The following is a 15,089-nucleotide window of genomic DNA, read 5'->3' on the forward strand; positions in this document are numbered from 1 at the left end:
CTAAGTCAAATCCAACAAAATGGCATACATGTATGGTTTCTGCACGGGGACGTTTTAAGGAAGCATTAAGAATCACTTAACCAGAAAGCTGGATACAAGAAAAGAATGAAATCTTGCCATTTGCAGCAATGTGGATGGAACTGAAGGGGTATTATGCTAAGTGAAATAAGTCAGAGAAAGATACCATGTGTTTTTACTCAAATGTGGATCTTGAGAAACTTAACAGAAGACTGTGGGTGAAGGCAATGGGAAAAAAATAGTTAGAGGGAGGGAGGCAAACCCTAAGAGACCCTTAAATACAGAGAACAAACTAAGCGTTTATGGAGGGGCAGGGGAGAGGGGAAAGTGGGTGGGTGATGGGCATTGAGGAGGAGGAGGGCACTTGTTGGGAAGAGCACAGGGTGTTGCATGGAAGCCAATTTGACAACAAATTATATTTAGAAAAAAAAAAGAAAGAAAGCTGGTGAAAAGGGGGTTGCCTCAGAATATACATTGGTGGGAAGCCAAAGAAACTGGACCAAGTGCCTGGACTAACCTGGAAACTGGAGCTAGTTATGCCCTAGAAACATAGGTTAGACTTCTGGGTCAGGCTTCCCGCTCAACCCTTCAAACATTAAGAGGATCTCTTCTGGGCCTTCAAGCCCTGTCTCCATTCCTATATCTACTCAAGTCTTTCATTCAATGCACAGTTATTTAGAAGCCCCTGCTCTGGCCAGGCACAGTGCTAGGGAAGGGCAACAGCACCCTCTCTGTCGTCAGAGTTCACCGCATGAGTAAATAAATAATTGTAAATAAGTAATTATTCCACAATGTGATAATCCATACTTCTGAAGGCAAGCGGAGCGAAGGGCGTGATTCCATCTTGCAGGGAGTGACATCTGAGCTGAGTCTCAGAAGGGAAGATTGCAAAGCAAAAAAAAAAAGGGGGGGGCAGGCCATTTCAACATAGAGAAAGGCGTGGTTAAAGGCACTGGCGAGCGCTGGGAGCTAAGTCGCCGAAACGCTGGTGGCGTGAGAACTCACACCGCGTGGAGGGCAGGGGTTTCGGAGTCGTGGGCGGAGCCACAGCCCCGACCCGAGGGATGTAGGGCTCCCGAGGGAGAAGCCCGCGGCCTCCCAGGGACCACTCCCCAGAGCCGGCTTCTGGCCAGCCCGCCTCCGCTCCAATCGCCGCGACTAGTCTGGGAACCCCCACGAGGAGATAGCTCAGCCCCGACACCCCGGACCCTCAGACCCCGTCCGGCGGGCTGCCTGCACCTTGCCCAGGAGCCGCCTGAGACTCTCGCAGTCGAACTCCATCTCCATCCACGTCCCGGACCCAGGTTGCGCGACCCAGCCCGTGGATCTCCTTCCGTGCCGGTTCCCGGACGGAGGCCGCCGAGGTCCAAGCCTCCCAGAGCTGTCCAAGGCCACGCCCCTTCCCAGGCTCGAAAGTCCGTCCGCGTCCAACGCCCAGGCTCAGCGGCAGCTCCGCCCGGGAGTCGAACCAGCGCCCCAGCGTGGACCCTGAGAGCCGTCGGAAAGGCGTTAGCGCCCAAGGGGTCACAACCCAGCTTGCTGGAAGGAAACTTGGGGACATCTGTAAGGAGAGGAATAGGAAAGACCCGAGGAGAAGCAGTAAAGGAGGTAGAAGCAACTCGCGCTGTTTTGGAGGAGAGTTTCTAGAAGGGTGTGTTAAATTCAGCAGAGTATCGAGAAAGATCAAGACCAAAAATTGTAGTTAGATTTAGGAAGGAGGAGGTAACGGAACTTCAAAAGCAAAATTTCGGGGAGCTAGAAAGGGAAAATGGAGTCAGGAGGAGCCTTGTCGAAAAACTGGAAGATGTGAAGGTTGGTGCAGCATGCGGGGAGGAGTTGCCTTTTTTTTTTTTTTTTTAAGGTGGGGCGCCATTAACTGTTGGTGGGAGAGAGAGAGGAAAAAGCTAGGTCAGAAAGAGTTTGAGAACAAGAGAGGGGGTGTATACAGAGAGAGGGCGAAGAGATGCAATTTGTTGGCTTTGTCTGGTGTCCTTGGTTTGTGAATTACTTTCCTGCATTATCCCTGTCTTGAACCACTGAGCTTAAAAAGTCTTCGAAGATAGGTACTGAAACTGTCAGAAGGGTGTGTAAGCAGGAGGGTGACTGTATTTACAGGAAGAGCCAAAGGCTGGAATGCTGTGACTCAATTAGGAGAATAAAGTAGAGGCTGGGCAGTGTATTTATTCATTCACCAAACTTTTGCTCAGCATTGACAACTTGCTAGATATTTTTCTGGGTCCTAGGATACAGCAGTGAATAAAATAGACAAAAATATCACCTGTCCTAAGGCTGTCATTCTTTTATTAGGAGGAGAGCAAAACTACATATAATAAGTAAATTAGATTGTATGCTGGAAGGTAATCAAGTGTTGTGGGGAAAGGCAGGGTAAGGAGATCAGAGTAGTCTCCTTGAGAGGTGAGAGAGTAGGTGTTCTATATTAGAGGGCATTCAGTTCAAAGCAAGGTCCTAAGACAGGCTTCAGTTCAAAACAGCAAGGGGGCCAGTGTGGCTGGAGTAGAATGAAGTAAGAGGTGAGGAAACGGTAGTAGGCTAAGTCAGAGAAATAAGGGGAAGCCACAGATGGTTTAGGGAAGTGATTCTTACGGTGTGGCCCCCAGACTCAGCCTCAGCATCACCTGGAACTTGCTAGAAAGATTCTAAGACCCCATCCCCAGACTTAGAGAATCAGAAACTCTAGGGGGAAGGGGGATTCAAGCAATTATTTTTGACAAACCTGGGTGATTCTAATGCATGGTGAAGTCTGAGAACCACTTTGGTGCCTTTGTAGACATTTGTGACTCTGTCTTGTCACTGCCCTCCAGCCAGAGCCCATCGAACACACCCACACTTAAACAGGTTGGGCTGATTATTCCTTGCAGTGAGGGCGCAGACGCTATGGAAAACCATCGGGACTGTTCAGTAAGGCTGTGTTAGAGGGACCTATCGTAGGATTGAGGCTTCGGGTGACTTGGGAGAGGGTTTAATGAAGTGACCCTTCACTTTGGATTGGGTGCTATCAAAGCAGAGACAATTCTGTGATTGGATATCTCCGTAAATATAAGATGGGCAAATTGGAGCAAGGCTGAAGCAGTAATTGGTAAAGAAGTAGCAGTTACTCACTAGCAGACAGAAGAGGATGTTTGGTATTACATGGGCCGCACAATGACCTTGATTTGTCTCTGCTTAGAATTATGAGGTGGTCTTATTTTGTCTCATTTTATCATGGTCTGAGTGACCCTCTCTGATGTTTGTGTTCTGTGAGATTGTTTCATCCATCAGGAGAATAACAACGTAGCTGTGAGTGCCAGGTCAGCTTCTAGTAACACTGAGAGCTTTCCTAGATGAGTCAGACCAGTTCCCAGATGTCAGGGGTTAGTTTTTTCTTTCTTAGGCTCTTACCCTGAGAGAAAAAGGAGGATTTTGAACAGAGAAGTGATGTGATCTAAGTTTTAAAAGAATAGGTCTGACTGCTGCATTGTGAAGAGACTGTATGTGGGGCAAGAGAGGAAGCCAGGAGACCATAGGAGGTGAGAAAAAGGTAAGAAGATGGAAAGATAAGAGGCCTGTAAGAGCAGTTCAGGCAGATCTAACAAACCTCGGAAACAATAGGACTCCCAGGGCCTCTCGGATCTAACAGATCTTGTCAGAAATCCATTAATCAAGGATTAGAAGTGAGGTTTGAGCAACGTTCTTCTTTTTATAAAGGAACCTTTTATGGAAGACACCTTCCATCCAAACAGCTAATTCTCTTCTAGTTTAGTCACTATAGAATGACTTATAGACACTGTGAGCACTTTATGCCAGTGTGTGTGTGTGTGTGTGTGTGTGTGTGTGTGTGTGTGTGAAGCCATCATTTCCTGTGTGGAAGGTACATCGCTAAGAGTTTTATGTGCTTTATCAAAGTCAATCTTCACAAAGCTCTATGACCTAGATAGAATCATCTCATTTCTACCAGTGAGGAAACTGAGGTTTAGTGTTGTGTTACCTATTTCCCTGTTTCTGAGATCCTGTTGAGTAAGAGATGTATTGACAATGTTTTAGGAGAGAAAAGATTACAAAATTAAATATAAATACCCATTTTAACACTTATACCTATTTGAAAAGAGCTAAAATGTGAAAAAGAATGCCCCTTAAAAGAGAGGGTATATGGTATAATTGGCTCCATTTTACAGTCAGGGAAACCAAGACTCAGGTTAAATTATTGCAGAAGGTGGTGTCAGAGATCACGTCCCTAATCTGTGCATTTTGCCGCTTCTCTGTGTGTGAAATTGTGATGAAATTTTGTGATTAGTAATCTCTAGCGAGCTAGAATGCTGTACCTATTGGTACTCAGTCATAAGAGGAAGATTGGGTAGTGCAAACATTGGCTGACTTCTGATAGGACCCCCCCCCACACACCCAGAAATTGTCACTGTTAGGTCCTGTGACCTAACCAGGCTGAAACTCAACTTTTCCCCAAGCACATTGTATCTTCCTTGCTTTGTGCCTTAATGCCTGCCTGGGATATTTTATCATACCCAACTAATTCTGTCTCCTCCCGGCTTCCTATCCCCAAAGACTGTAAGATCCTGGCAGATAGCTGTCAAATCTCACTTATCTCTGTATTCCCAGTGCCTGGTATGCCTGAACGTATGCATACCTTCAGTCTTCTAATATTTGGTAAGTCTGCTGAATGAATGAAAGTATAGGGTGACCACAGCCATAGGGAGAAGATGTTATAGTGAACTAGTTCTCAGCCTTATTTGAGTTGCAGCCTTAAAAAAAAAATCTGTTGAAAGAGATACAGGCTTGTCCCAGAAAAATGTGAATGCCAACATAAGCAATCCATTTTGTGCTCAATTTCAGGAATGTTCATGGATGCACTGAAGCCCATCCCTGGACACTAGTTTAAGAAAATGTAGTTGGTGGGAGCATAATTTGCCACAAACTGTGGGCAAAGCAATGTGACCTACCTTTGACTCTATAACTTGACGTTTGGAAATTTGTCTTAGAGGAAAAAAAGTACACAAGATGCGCGTACAAAAATGTTAATTATATTAAAAGGGTAAAAAAGACCCCCAAACTAAGAAATGGGAAAAGTGTATATTCTGCATCTTTGTTTGCAGCTTGAGAAAAATCACAAGAATGGCTTGTTTAAAATTAGATTTTTTTTTTCTTGGTGCTCTGCTTCAGATCTCTATTTATAATCCTTTGCTTTCATAGTTATTAGTCCTATCAGACATACTGTTCAGGGATGAGCTGGTATTCCAAATACCAGACACATGTATCCTTATCATTTACTTCAGTTTCCCCCCTTTTTAAAATTGTGATACATACACATAACGGTTGATTTACTATCTTAACCATTTTAAAGTATACAGTTCAATGGTATTAAATACATTCATAATGTTGCCCGGCCATGACTCCTGTACATGTGCATAATACTTTTTATCTTCTAGAACTGAAACTCCATATCCACTAAATAATATCTTCGTGTTCTTCCCTCCCCTCAGCCCCTGGAAAGACCATTCTATTTTCTGTCTCTGTGATTTTGACTTCTCTAAGTACCTCACTAATGGAATAGAATAAACAGCCTAGAAAAAAAAATCCTTGCCTATGTGGTCAAATGATTTTTGACAAGAGTGCCAAGACCATTCAATGGAGGAAAGGACAGTCTTTTCAACAAATGGTGCTGGGAAAACTGGATAACCATGTACAAGAATGAATTGGACCCTTATTTGGGGCACCTGAGGGACTCAGTCAGTTAAGTGTCCAAGTCTCGATTTCGGCTCAGGTCATGATCTCACAGTCATGAGACTGAGCCCTGCATCAGGCTCTGTGCTGCGCATGGAACTTGCTTGGGATTCTCTCTCTTTCTCTCAAAGTAAAGAAACCTTAAAAAAAAAAAAAAAGAATGAATTGGACCCTTATCTCACACCGTATACAAAAATGAACTCAAAATGGATCAAAGACCTAAGTGTAACACCTAAAACAACGAAACTCTTAGAAGAAAACATAGGGAAAAAAACTTAATGACTTGGGATTTGGCAGTGATTTCTTGGCTATTGACACCAAAGGCAGAGGCAACAAAATCAAAAAATAGGCAACTTGGACCTCATGAAAAATTTGTAAAACAGGTGCATCAAAAGCCAGTATCCTTTACTGAGATGCATGGGGTTTTTGTTGTTCTTTGACCTACAGCGTAATGTTGCATCTTGGGCGATCCTTCCACAGACATCCTCCATCTTTTATGGCCCTGTTTTCCTGACCTTAAGAAAAGAAGTTGTCATATTTCTTTCCTAAACTAGTTCCTTTCTTGTAAGGATTTTATATATCCTCTCTGTTTTCATACCCTATCTGACCTGGAACACCCTTTTTGTTATCTTCTTGCTGCCTTACTGGTTAACAGGTAAAAAAACCCGCAGTGCTCAAAAGAAATTGTCAAAGGAGTTTTGTTTGGCAATCACAGCATTGTTTACGGTGGTAAACAATGGGAGAAAACCTAGATGTACATTGTGTCAGTTATGAATTTATCACCCTTCAGCTCCAAGTTCACCATTCACTGCTTGCTCTTCTCTAGTGGAGCTGGACCTTGTAAATATTTGTTCCTTGCTCGTGGGCATGATGCTAAGTTTTATCAATAGAGGGCCTTGGGGAGATACTGTAGGAGGAAGAAACTTTTCTTCCTGGTTCCAGCGTGCTTTTGTTCTTGTGCGGTGTGGCTGCCAGTGGCACATGGGGGGTACCCAGTGGTGCTCACCCCTGTTGAGTTTCAGTGGCCTCTCTGTGGGCTGTTTTCCGTTGAGTTTCAGTGGTACCCCTGCCACTAAAACAGTTTGCCATTGAGGTCCACCACCAGCACCCTACAGGGTGGCTTCCTGGTGTATTCTCCTGGCAGACCCAGAGGCTAGATTCTCAGCAGGGATCCGCAAACCTCCCAGAACCCCCTCTGGAGACTCCCGGCAAATTCCACCAGCATCTAGGGTCGTTCTCTAATTGTTAGGTCTGGCCTGCAGTTGACTGGATGTCTCTAGCACCCAGTTAGTCCTGGCCACCACATATTCAACAAGTTTTGGATCTCCGCCCTGGAGGTGAGGGACTCTTCCAAGTTTGTTTCTTTCTTGGGTGCTTTGCCTCAGCCCTAGACGTGGTGGCTGCTCCTTAGATACACTATTTCTGTATTATGGGGAGCTTTCTACCTTTTCCTTAGTTAATAATTCTCTCTATTAAGCTTTCTCTGTGGAAATTGCTGTGTAGTTTCTGTCTCTTGACCGATCTATTCATCGTTAGGAGAAAGAGGAAATAAGTGTGGAGTATTAGGTAAGAATTAAAAAAGGATAAGTTAGATTTTGCCTCAGCCTAGAAAGGACCAACTGTTACGGGAGTTGGCTGCTCTCCATAAACAAGTAGAAAACTGCACAAAACCTATGAAACAATTGTTTTCAGATCTTGCATAAGAAGCAGCAGCATGTGAACTTTGAAAGACAAGAAATAAAGGAGATGGGCCTTAAAATTGCCCCCGCCTACTGCCTGGAAGCAGTTTTCAGACTGCAGCATGGTGGGGTCACCTAAACCAAGACTAGTCTTGCTGAGTTGTAAAGAAAGACAGCAGGGTACACAGGAGGCTAGAGTGCCAGGAATTTGCAGGATGGAGTCCTGAGAAGGAGTTCCACAGAGAGAGAACTCTGGAGATCTCCGTAGGGGTCCTTGCGAGTCTTTGGCTGAGTTGGTGCGTAGATGGGCTCAAACTCCATGAGGCAGGATAAGAACGGCCCAGAAACAGCAGGCCAAGCACTTCTGGGAGCTCCCAAAGGTGCTAGGAGTTGTGGAAAATTCCACAGCATCAGAGAACGCTCAGTGGGCATTAGAGGGGCGGTAGCTCATTAGTGGGGATAATTACCCCCAGAGCAAAAGCTGCCTTTTGTCCACCATAACGAAGCTTAAAACAAGCCCCAGGGGCGCCTGGGTGGCGCAGTCGGTTAAGCGTCCGACTTCAGCCAGGTCACGATCTCCCGGTCCGTGAGTTCGAGCCCCGCGTCGGGCTCTGGCCTGATGGCTCAGAGCCTGGAGTCTGTTTCTGATTCTGTGTCTCCCTCTCTCTCTGCCCCTCCCCCGTTCATGCTCTGTCTCTCTCTGTCCCAAAAATAAATAAACGTTGAAAAAAAAAAATTAAAAAAAAAAAAAAAAAAAACAAGCCCCAGAAGAATCAAACTGATCCCAAGCATCCCAGAAGAAAGTCCCACACTACTGAAAGGAATATAACGAAGTCCAGCACATAGCCTGTAAAATTCACCATGTTGAACATGCAACCAAAAGTTGCCAGGCATTCAAAGAAGCAGGAAAGTTTAATCCATAACGAAAGGAGAAAAACCAACCATCGAAACAACCCCAGAAATGACAGAGATGATAGATTTGCAGATGGAGTCCCTAAAATGTTTATTATCAATCTTATAAAAATGCTCAAGGATGCAAAGGGAAACGTGAGCATGATGTGGAGAAAAATGGAAGAACTTTTATTTTATTAAAAAAATTTTTTTGAGGCGCCTGGGTGGCGCAGTCGGTTAAGCGTCCGACTTCAGCCAGGTCACGATCTCACGGTCCGGGAGTTCGAGCCCCGCGTCGGGCTCTGGGCTGATGGCTCAGAGCCTGGAGCCTGTTTCTGATTCTGTGTCTCCCTCTCTCTCTGCCCCTCCCCCGTTCATGCTCTGTCTCTCTCTGTCCCAAAAATAAATAAACGTTGAAAAAAAAAAATTTAAAAAAAAAAAATTTTTTTTAACATTTGTTTATTTTTGAGAGACAGAGGCAGAGCACGAGAGGGAGAGAGGCAGAGAGAGGGACACACACACACACAGAATCTGAAGCAGGCTCCAGGCTGAGCTGTCAACACAGAGCCCAACGTGGGGCTCAAACCCACGAACCGCAAGATCATGACCTGAGCGGAAGCTGGATGCTCAACCGACTGAGGCACTCGGGTGCCCCAACGAAAGAACTTTTAAAAAGACACACATTGAACTTGAGGAGATGAAAATTACAGCCTCAGGTGAACAATGCATCATATGGGATTCACAGAAGATTAAGACTATAGGGGAAAAACGAGTGAACTTGAAAAAGCCAGCAATGGAAACTATCCAAAATGAAACACAAGGAGAAACAAAGACTCAAAAATGAACAGAGTAGCAGCAAGCCGTGGGACATGTTTGTCCTGGTTACTGGTCTCCTAGACGTGTACGGGAGGTCATGGAGAAAGGGAGGCAGAAAGAGTATTTGAAGAAGTGTTAGCCGAATATTTTTCCAATTTGATGAAGACCATTAAACCCACAGTTCCAAGAAGCTCATCGAACCCCAGATAGAAGAAACTTGCGGAAAATTACATAGTCACATCAAAGTGAAATTGCTGACAACTGGTGATAAAGGCTTTTTAACAGGCACTTACCATGTGATTCAAATACCCCTCCTGAGTATTTACCCTAGGGACGCTTATGTTCGCCCAGAAAAAACTTCGCAAGTATTTATAACATCTCTATGCATAATAACCCCAAACTGGAAGCAACCCAAATATTCTTTGACAGGTAAATTGATGAATTGCTATGTCCCGGTAATGCAACATACGTTCATTCAGTAAAACAGGACAAACTACTGTACAACATGGGTGAAGCTCCAGAGCATTATGTTCAGTGAAAGAAGCCAGTGAATGAGCTTATAATTCTCTTTACATGAAGTTCTGGAAAATGCAAAAGCAGATCAATGGTTTCCAGGGGGCAGGGAGGTCAGGGGAAGGAGACTGATTGCAAAGGGGTACAGGGAACTTGTGGAGATGATTGAAGTTTTTTCTCTCTTGATTCTGGTGGTAGTTACAAGATTGACACATTTTTCAAAACTCATCAACTACACACTAGAAAGGAATGCATGCTATCATATGTGATTTATACCTCAATAAAGCTTATTATTTAAAAAAAAAGGATGTGTTTAGATTTTTTTTGTTTTTTTTTTTTCAACGTTTATTTATTTTTGGGAGAGAGACAGAGCATGAACGGGGGAGGGGCAGAGAGAGAGGGAGACACAGAATCAGAAGCAGGCTCCAGGCTCCGAGCCATCAGCCCAGAGCCTGACGCGGGGCTCGAACTCACAGACCGCGAGATCGTGACCTGGCTGAAGTCGGACGCTTAACCGACTGCGCCACCCAGGCGCCCCAAGATTTTTTTTTGTTTTTATCCATTGACTCAAGAGCCTGTCCATGATGTATTATTGTGAACAGGAGAAAAGCAAGTTGCGTGGTAGCATAGGTAGTTTGATCACCTTTGATAAAGCAACACTGAACAAAACCCCTCTATATCCCTCTACGTGTGTACTGATGTTTGCAAGCTGATGGAAGATTCTTTGCCAGAAGGGTACACACCAGGCTTGGTTACATGATGGGGGTGGGAATTGAGGGGGAAAAATGGGGAGGTTGTTAAATTGTTCTTATATGTCTTTTGGGTGGTTCCATGTTTTACAATGAGCACCTGTTATTTTCATATTTTAAAAAAGTATTGAGAGTAAAGAGGATATCAAAATAATAAATAGAGAGGTGTGTCTGTAGGAAGAATTCTGGTGGAGAGAAGGGTCCATTGTGACAGTACAGGGAGGTCAAAGGGATGAAGGTGAGGTCATTAGACTGGGACAAAAAGATCTTTTGTAACTGCTGAGAGCATCTAAGTAGTGGTGAGGGGGCCAGAAGTCATAATGTGATATATGGAGGAAAGTTGGAGATTGGGAAGAAAGGCTCTGAGTGTGGGCCATTGTTTAAAAAGTTTGGTCATAAAGGGAAATTAAAAAAACAGGTTAGGAAGGAACCACAGCATCAGTTGCAGGTTTTTGTGAGGGAAGGACAAGGATACTTGTGGCTTCTTGAAGGCCAAGAGAAGAGAACCAGCAGAGAGTTATTGACCAAAGGTACTGAAGAATGGTATAAAATGCTGGTGACAGAGCCCTTGAGATGATGAGGGCTTTGCAGGGACAGAAAGAAGAGATGTCTCACTTCCCTAGAATTCAGTTTATTCCCTTCACAGCTGTCATAGACCTAGGAACACACCCTGCCGAATCCCTGTCTGTAGTCTAAGGAGCCCAGCTTCCTAACAGATAGCTGGGCCCTGAGTCCTGGCTTTCACATGGAGCATCGGCTGTGTGACCTAGTGCCAGTCACTTAGGCTCTCTACACTTCAGTCTTCTGATTAGTAAAATGGACTTGGTAATAATACCTACTTCCTGTTGTTGCTGTGAGGGAATACATACAAAAAGTTTAGTTCGCTTCTCAACCACTGGTCTGGGGGCAATATCTGACATGTTATGAGTCTCGGCCATGTGACCAATGATGTCACAATGCCCTACTAGACTTCATCTTCTCCATTAGGGCGTTGCGGATCCTTTGGAGCCAAGGACTGGAACTGCCATGCAAGACCTCTACCAACTGAGGGTTTCATGAGCGCACTCCCCTGCCAAGATCTTGGTGAATAGTCTTTCACTGTGCAATTGTGTCTTAGACATTGTTTTACTTGTTATCATGATTGTGCTTGGCTGGATGCTTTTTGTTGGACTTGCATGTTACATGGGCACATTTCCAGAGTTCACGGTAAGTAATGACCCTGCCTGTGAATCCCTGGTAGTAGTCAGTCCTGGCTCTGACTCCACCTCCCAGCCAGGGTTTCTGACCAAATGGGAAAGACAGTTGAGGCCTCATCACTAATTAGAGGTCAGGGTGCAGTGGGAACAAAGTTGGCTTCCCAGGCTACTTCTCAACTCACTGGGATTATCTTTAAATTCCACCCACCCCTTGGGTACAGAACATTACTTATTTTAAATTTATAAGGGGTTTGCTGGAGAAAGTGGATTTCAGGCAAAGTAGATCAATGGTCGCCGGCTAGAAAGGGAAGGTGGGCATTGGTGGGACCTTCAACAGTCACAGTCACAGACAGAGGCAATTACCTGCTAGGCCAACAAGTAGAACCACTTCTGCCTTTAAATTTCTTTCTGACTCAGCCTCCAACCCTGAAGTGGAAAGAGAAGTGGCCTGTTCAGGAGAGCAAGACACGAGTGAGGAGCCTGGCTTTGGATGAAGAACCACAACTATGAGTGAGTGGTCAGGTCTGCTGGACTCAATTCCTCTCTTTCCAGAGAACATGGCAACCCCTTGAAATCTCAGTAGGAAGTTTATATTCCCCTGGGAAACAATAAACTGTAGAAAGGGAAGTGGGTTGAGATACGTGGTGGGGAAAGAGAATTCAGTGAGCACTGCTTTGGACAGCAGGCCAAGGCTCAAAGATTTGTTAAGCACATCTTACTGGTATTCTTTCCAAAGACTATTCCTGTCTATTAACTTATTTTCTCACAAACTCTGTAGTAAGTTGGACCAGCGTTTTTAGCGCCCCTTTTGGCAGATCCCAAGACAGGTTCAAGTTCTAACTTTGCAACTCACTAGCTACGTGACCTTGGGAAAGTTTAATCTCTCTAAACCTCAGTTTCTTCATCTGTATAACGGAGATATCTGTGTATCTTACTGTTTTTGTGCGGCTTGCCTCTGGGAATTCATGTAAAGCATTTGATGCAAAGCAGCATTTACTAAATGCCAGCTTAACAACTAAGCAAAATAATGAACGGGTCCGCAAAGGTTTAGTGGTGACAGTAACCTCAACTATTTACCCAAGGCCATACAAATCAATTCCCTTGAGAAGCTGGGATGCGAGCATAGTTCGACTTAACAGCCTCTTGCACTCGTTCCACTAGACCAGCCTGCCTTTAGGAGACAGGAATAGCAGTATCCTTTTCACAACCGTCTCCTGGCTTTCTTCCCTCCCACTCCCCTTCACTCAGATCTGGTTTTTCAAAGGTGTTCCCACCGTTAAAGAAACTTTACTCTGAGAGTCTTAGTAATGAACTGATAACAGGAGCAGATTTTCTGGGAAGCTACTCTGGAAAGCAGTGGTATCAAGTCCTAACCCCAGGTACACTGAGAGCAGGGCATGAGGGTTTGTTTGTTTGTTTGTTTCCATCGGCCCCAGAATTCCCATGCAAGTGTTGACCCAGCTCGGTCAGATCATTGTTGGGGTGGGGACGTAGATGGAGGCCCTGGGCACTTGCTTAGCTGAGGCACTGCCACCCTGATCCTGACCAAGCCACTGGAAATGTTCTGTGCCTCAGGTTCTCCAGCTTTGAAATGAGAAGGACAGCCTAATGCCCTCTCTTCCCTTTCCAGGGAAGGGAACCCTACACGATGAGGGTTTAATTGTGACATTTCGCGAAATGTGAGATGTTCATTTGTTTGGTTTTTTGCGAATAGCCTAACGATAGTCTATAAAGTAATTGCTCGTAGCATACCTAGCCAATCCTCCCAATTAATCCAGGGTATTTTCTGTTTTGTTTTGTTTGCATGGCACTGCTTTTTGCATCTGATTGCATGAAAGCAACAGTTAATATTTTGACAGGTGATGAGTCAATAAAGTTCTGATGCCAGCTAGATCCTGACCGTGTAGAGTCACCAGAGAACAGGGCCCTTCTTTTAAGGGTTCTTTGGCCCCAACACACCAGGCATCCTGGCCAGTTGTCCCATAGTTACTCACTCTGACGGGTCCCTCCAAGGTCACAGGAGCTGATGTCACAATTGGTGTCTGAGCTCTGCCCCCTAAAATGGCCATGGCCAGCCATTTCAGTTCACACTAGACCACGAAGCCCCTCAGCCAGGAGCTATCATGCTGGGCGATCCGCCATCCGGTCTGGAATGAAGACAGCCCAGCTCCCAGGACTCAAGGAATAGAGCGCCACACCTTTCAGAACCACCTGTTTTCCCCAGCACATCCCACCAGTGAGCAAGAAGCCCCACAATGATTGTTGTTTTATGGTTGCTTCTCATTGCAGGAACCATGTGGAAAGGATATAAGTATCCCCCAGGAGGGGTAAGTGTGCTTTCAACTTTGTTCTCTGTTCCTCCTTTGAAATTTATTCCCCCAGATCCATGAGCTGAGCATCAAAATCCAGCTTTAGAAACAAATCGTCTTTTCTTGATTAAGAAAGTGGTGGTAGCTTACCTGCCTCTATTGTTGCTCGCTGAGAGTTCCCTCTTTCACGTCTTTCTTTTATACATATTTTCCTAAGAGTCTTTACTCTTACATTTTTCAGTTTTATATAACCTGGAGGTAGAGAGGCAAAGACTCAGGCAATGCTGTCTGACATGGGTGACCTAGTCTTGTGCTCAGGGGCCATTTTCAGTGCTGGGGTCTTCAGTCCCATTTCTTAAATCAGCCCAGACCAGCAACCCACCCTTAACTCTCCTTCATCAAGTAAAGGGTGGTCTATAAAATGGTTCTGGTGCTAGAAATCTTCTCTCGTCCTATTAGACCTTGGATATGTGTCCTTTCTCTGCCTCTTGTCCCCTCCCACATGGCTAAGCCCCTCTGGCAGTTGAGGTCAGAGACATTAAGAGACAGAATTGGACAGAACCACGTCTGCCTGTCTTTGGCAAAGAAGGCAATTACCTCAGCCGCACACTCTGGCAGACACTAGAGAAGGCCCACCTGACATACTTTTGTCCCCCCAGACCCCGGTGGAAATAAGCAAAGATGATCCTGGTGAAGTCATGCAGCTCTGAAGCTCACCTGGCCTGCTGTAGAGTTCCTGTTGTTGGTTTCGCATAAAGTAATTGCACATTATTTTGTCACATTTTATGTAAAAAGTTAACGTGCTTTTTAAGATGAAGAGCTGATATTCTGTTAGCTCAAAACAGGGAGATGGGGGAGGGTAGTTGGGTTAGACGAACGTGATTGGGTGCCTCTGTTTCAGTCTCTAAGACTGACATTAAGACTAAAATACCTAGTTCAATTTGTCCCCTATTCTGAATCCTTAGGGATAGAAATTCTCTAAAGCTCCTTTGACCTAGTTCCCGGGTGTAGTCTTCCTCCTGCATCCAGGGTCCAGGGTCCAAAAAACGTTCAGAAAAGGCTAGAGATTGCAGCAACTTTAAGCCTCTCTTTTGGGGATACTCCTGTGTGGCCTTTTCTCAGCTGTTACCAACAACCTTCTGTGGCCTTTTCACAGCTGTTATCAAGAACCGAAGGCTTACACTG

At 45.0% G+C, this 15,089-nt stretch overlaps 2 protein-coding genes across 9 annotated transcripts in view; one reads left to right on the forward strand and one right to left on the reverse strand.

Moving 5' to 3' along the window:
- Positions 1 to 1,365, reverse strand: part of UEVLD (UEV and lactate/malate dehyrogenase domains) — a 55,350-nt gene extending 53,985 nt beyond the window's left edge. Inside the window, 1 exon segment of the mRNA XM_043580770.1 lies at positions 1,258 to 1,365. Within this exon segment, the coding sequence (XP_043436705.1) occupies positions 1,258 to 1,305 (48 nt within the window). The 5' untranslated portion in view covers positions 1,306 to 1,365.
- A 149-nt stretch (positions 1,366 to 1,514) lies between these two features.
- Positions 1,515 to 14,675, forward strand: SPTY2D1OS (SPTY2D1 opposite strand). 8 transcript variants are annotated; one of them, XM_043580774.1, is made up of 6 exons: positions 1,518 to 1,626; positions 3,410 to 3,556; positions 11,387 to 11,605; positions 12,013 to 12,105; positions 13,885 to 13,922; positions 14,564 to 14,675. In XM_043580774.1, the coding sequence occupies exons 3-4, from the start codon at positions 11,537 to 11,539 to the stop codon at positions 12,103 to 12,105; spliced, it is 162 nt and encodes a 53-aa protein (XP_043436709.1). In that variant the 5' UTR covers positions 1,518 to 1,626; positions 3,410 to 3,556; positions 11,387 to 11,536; the 3' UTR covers positions 13,885 to 13,922; positions 14,564 to 14,675. The 8 variants fall into 8 exon arrangements, 5 of the variants coding, with proteins under 5 accessions (XP_043436706.1, XP_043436709.1, XP_043436707.1 ...); XM_043580773.1 differs by lacking the exon at positions 1,518 to 1,626 and adding an exon at positions 1,720 to 1,830; XR_006297422.1 differs by lacking the exon at positions 3,410 to 3,556 and having other exon boundaries at positions 1,515 to 1,626; positions 12,013 to 12,117.
- The last annotated feature ends 414 nt before the right edge of the window (positions 14,676 to 15,089 follow it).

Source organism: Prionailurus bengalensis, chromosome D1 (assembly GCF_016509475.1).
Source record: "Prionailurus bengalensis isolate Pbe53 chromosome D1, Fcat_Pben_1.1_paternal_pri, whole genome shotgun sequence".
Classification (NCBI taxonomy): Eukaryota; Metazoa; Chordata; class Mammalia; order Carnivora; family Felidae; genus Prionailurus; species Prionailurus bengalensis.

What these genes read in the sequence shown, in the direction of transcription:
- SPTY2D1OS (XM_043580771.1), top strand. Translation starts at nt 11,537, where the DNA reads ATGATTGTGCTTGGCTGGATGCTTTTTGTTGGACTTGCATGTTACATG. An exon ending in GCACATTTCCAGAGTTCACG is followed by an intron (nt 11,606 to 12,012) that starts GTAAGTAATGAC and finishes TTTCTGACTCAG; the next exon opens with CCTCCAACCCTGAAGTGGAA.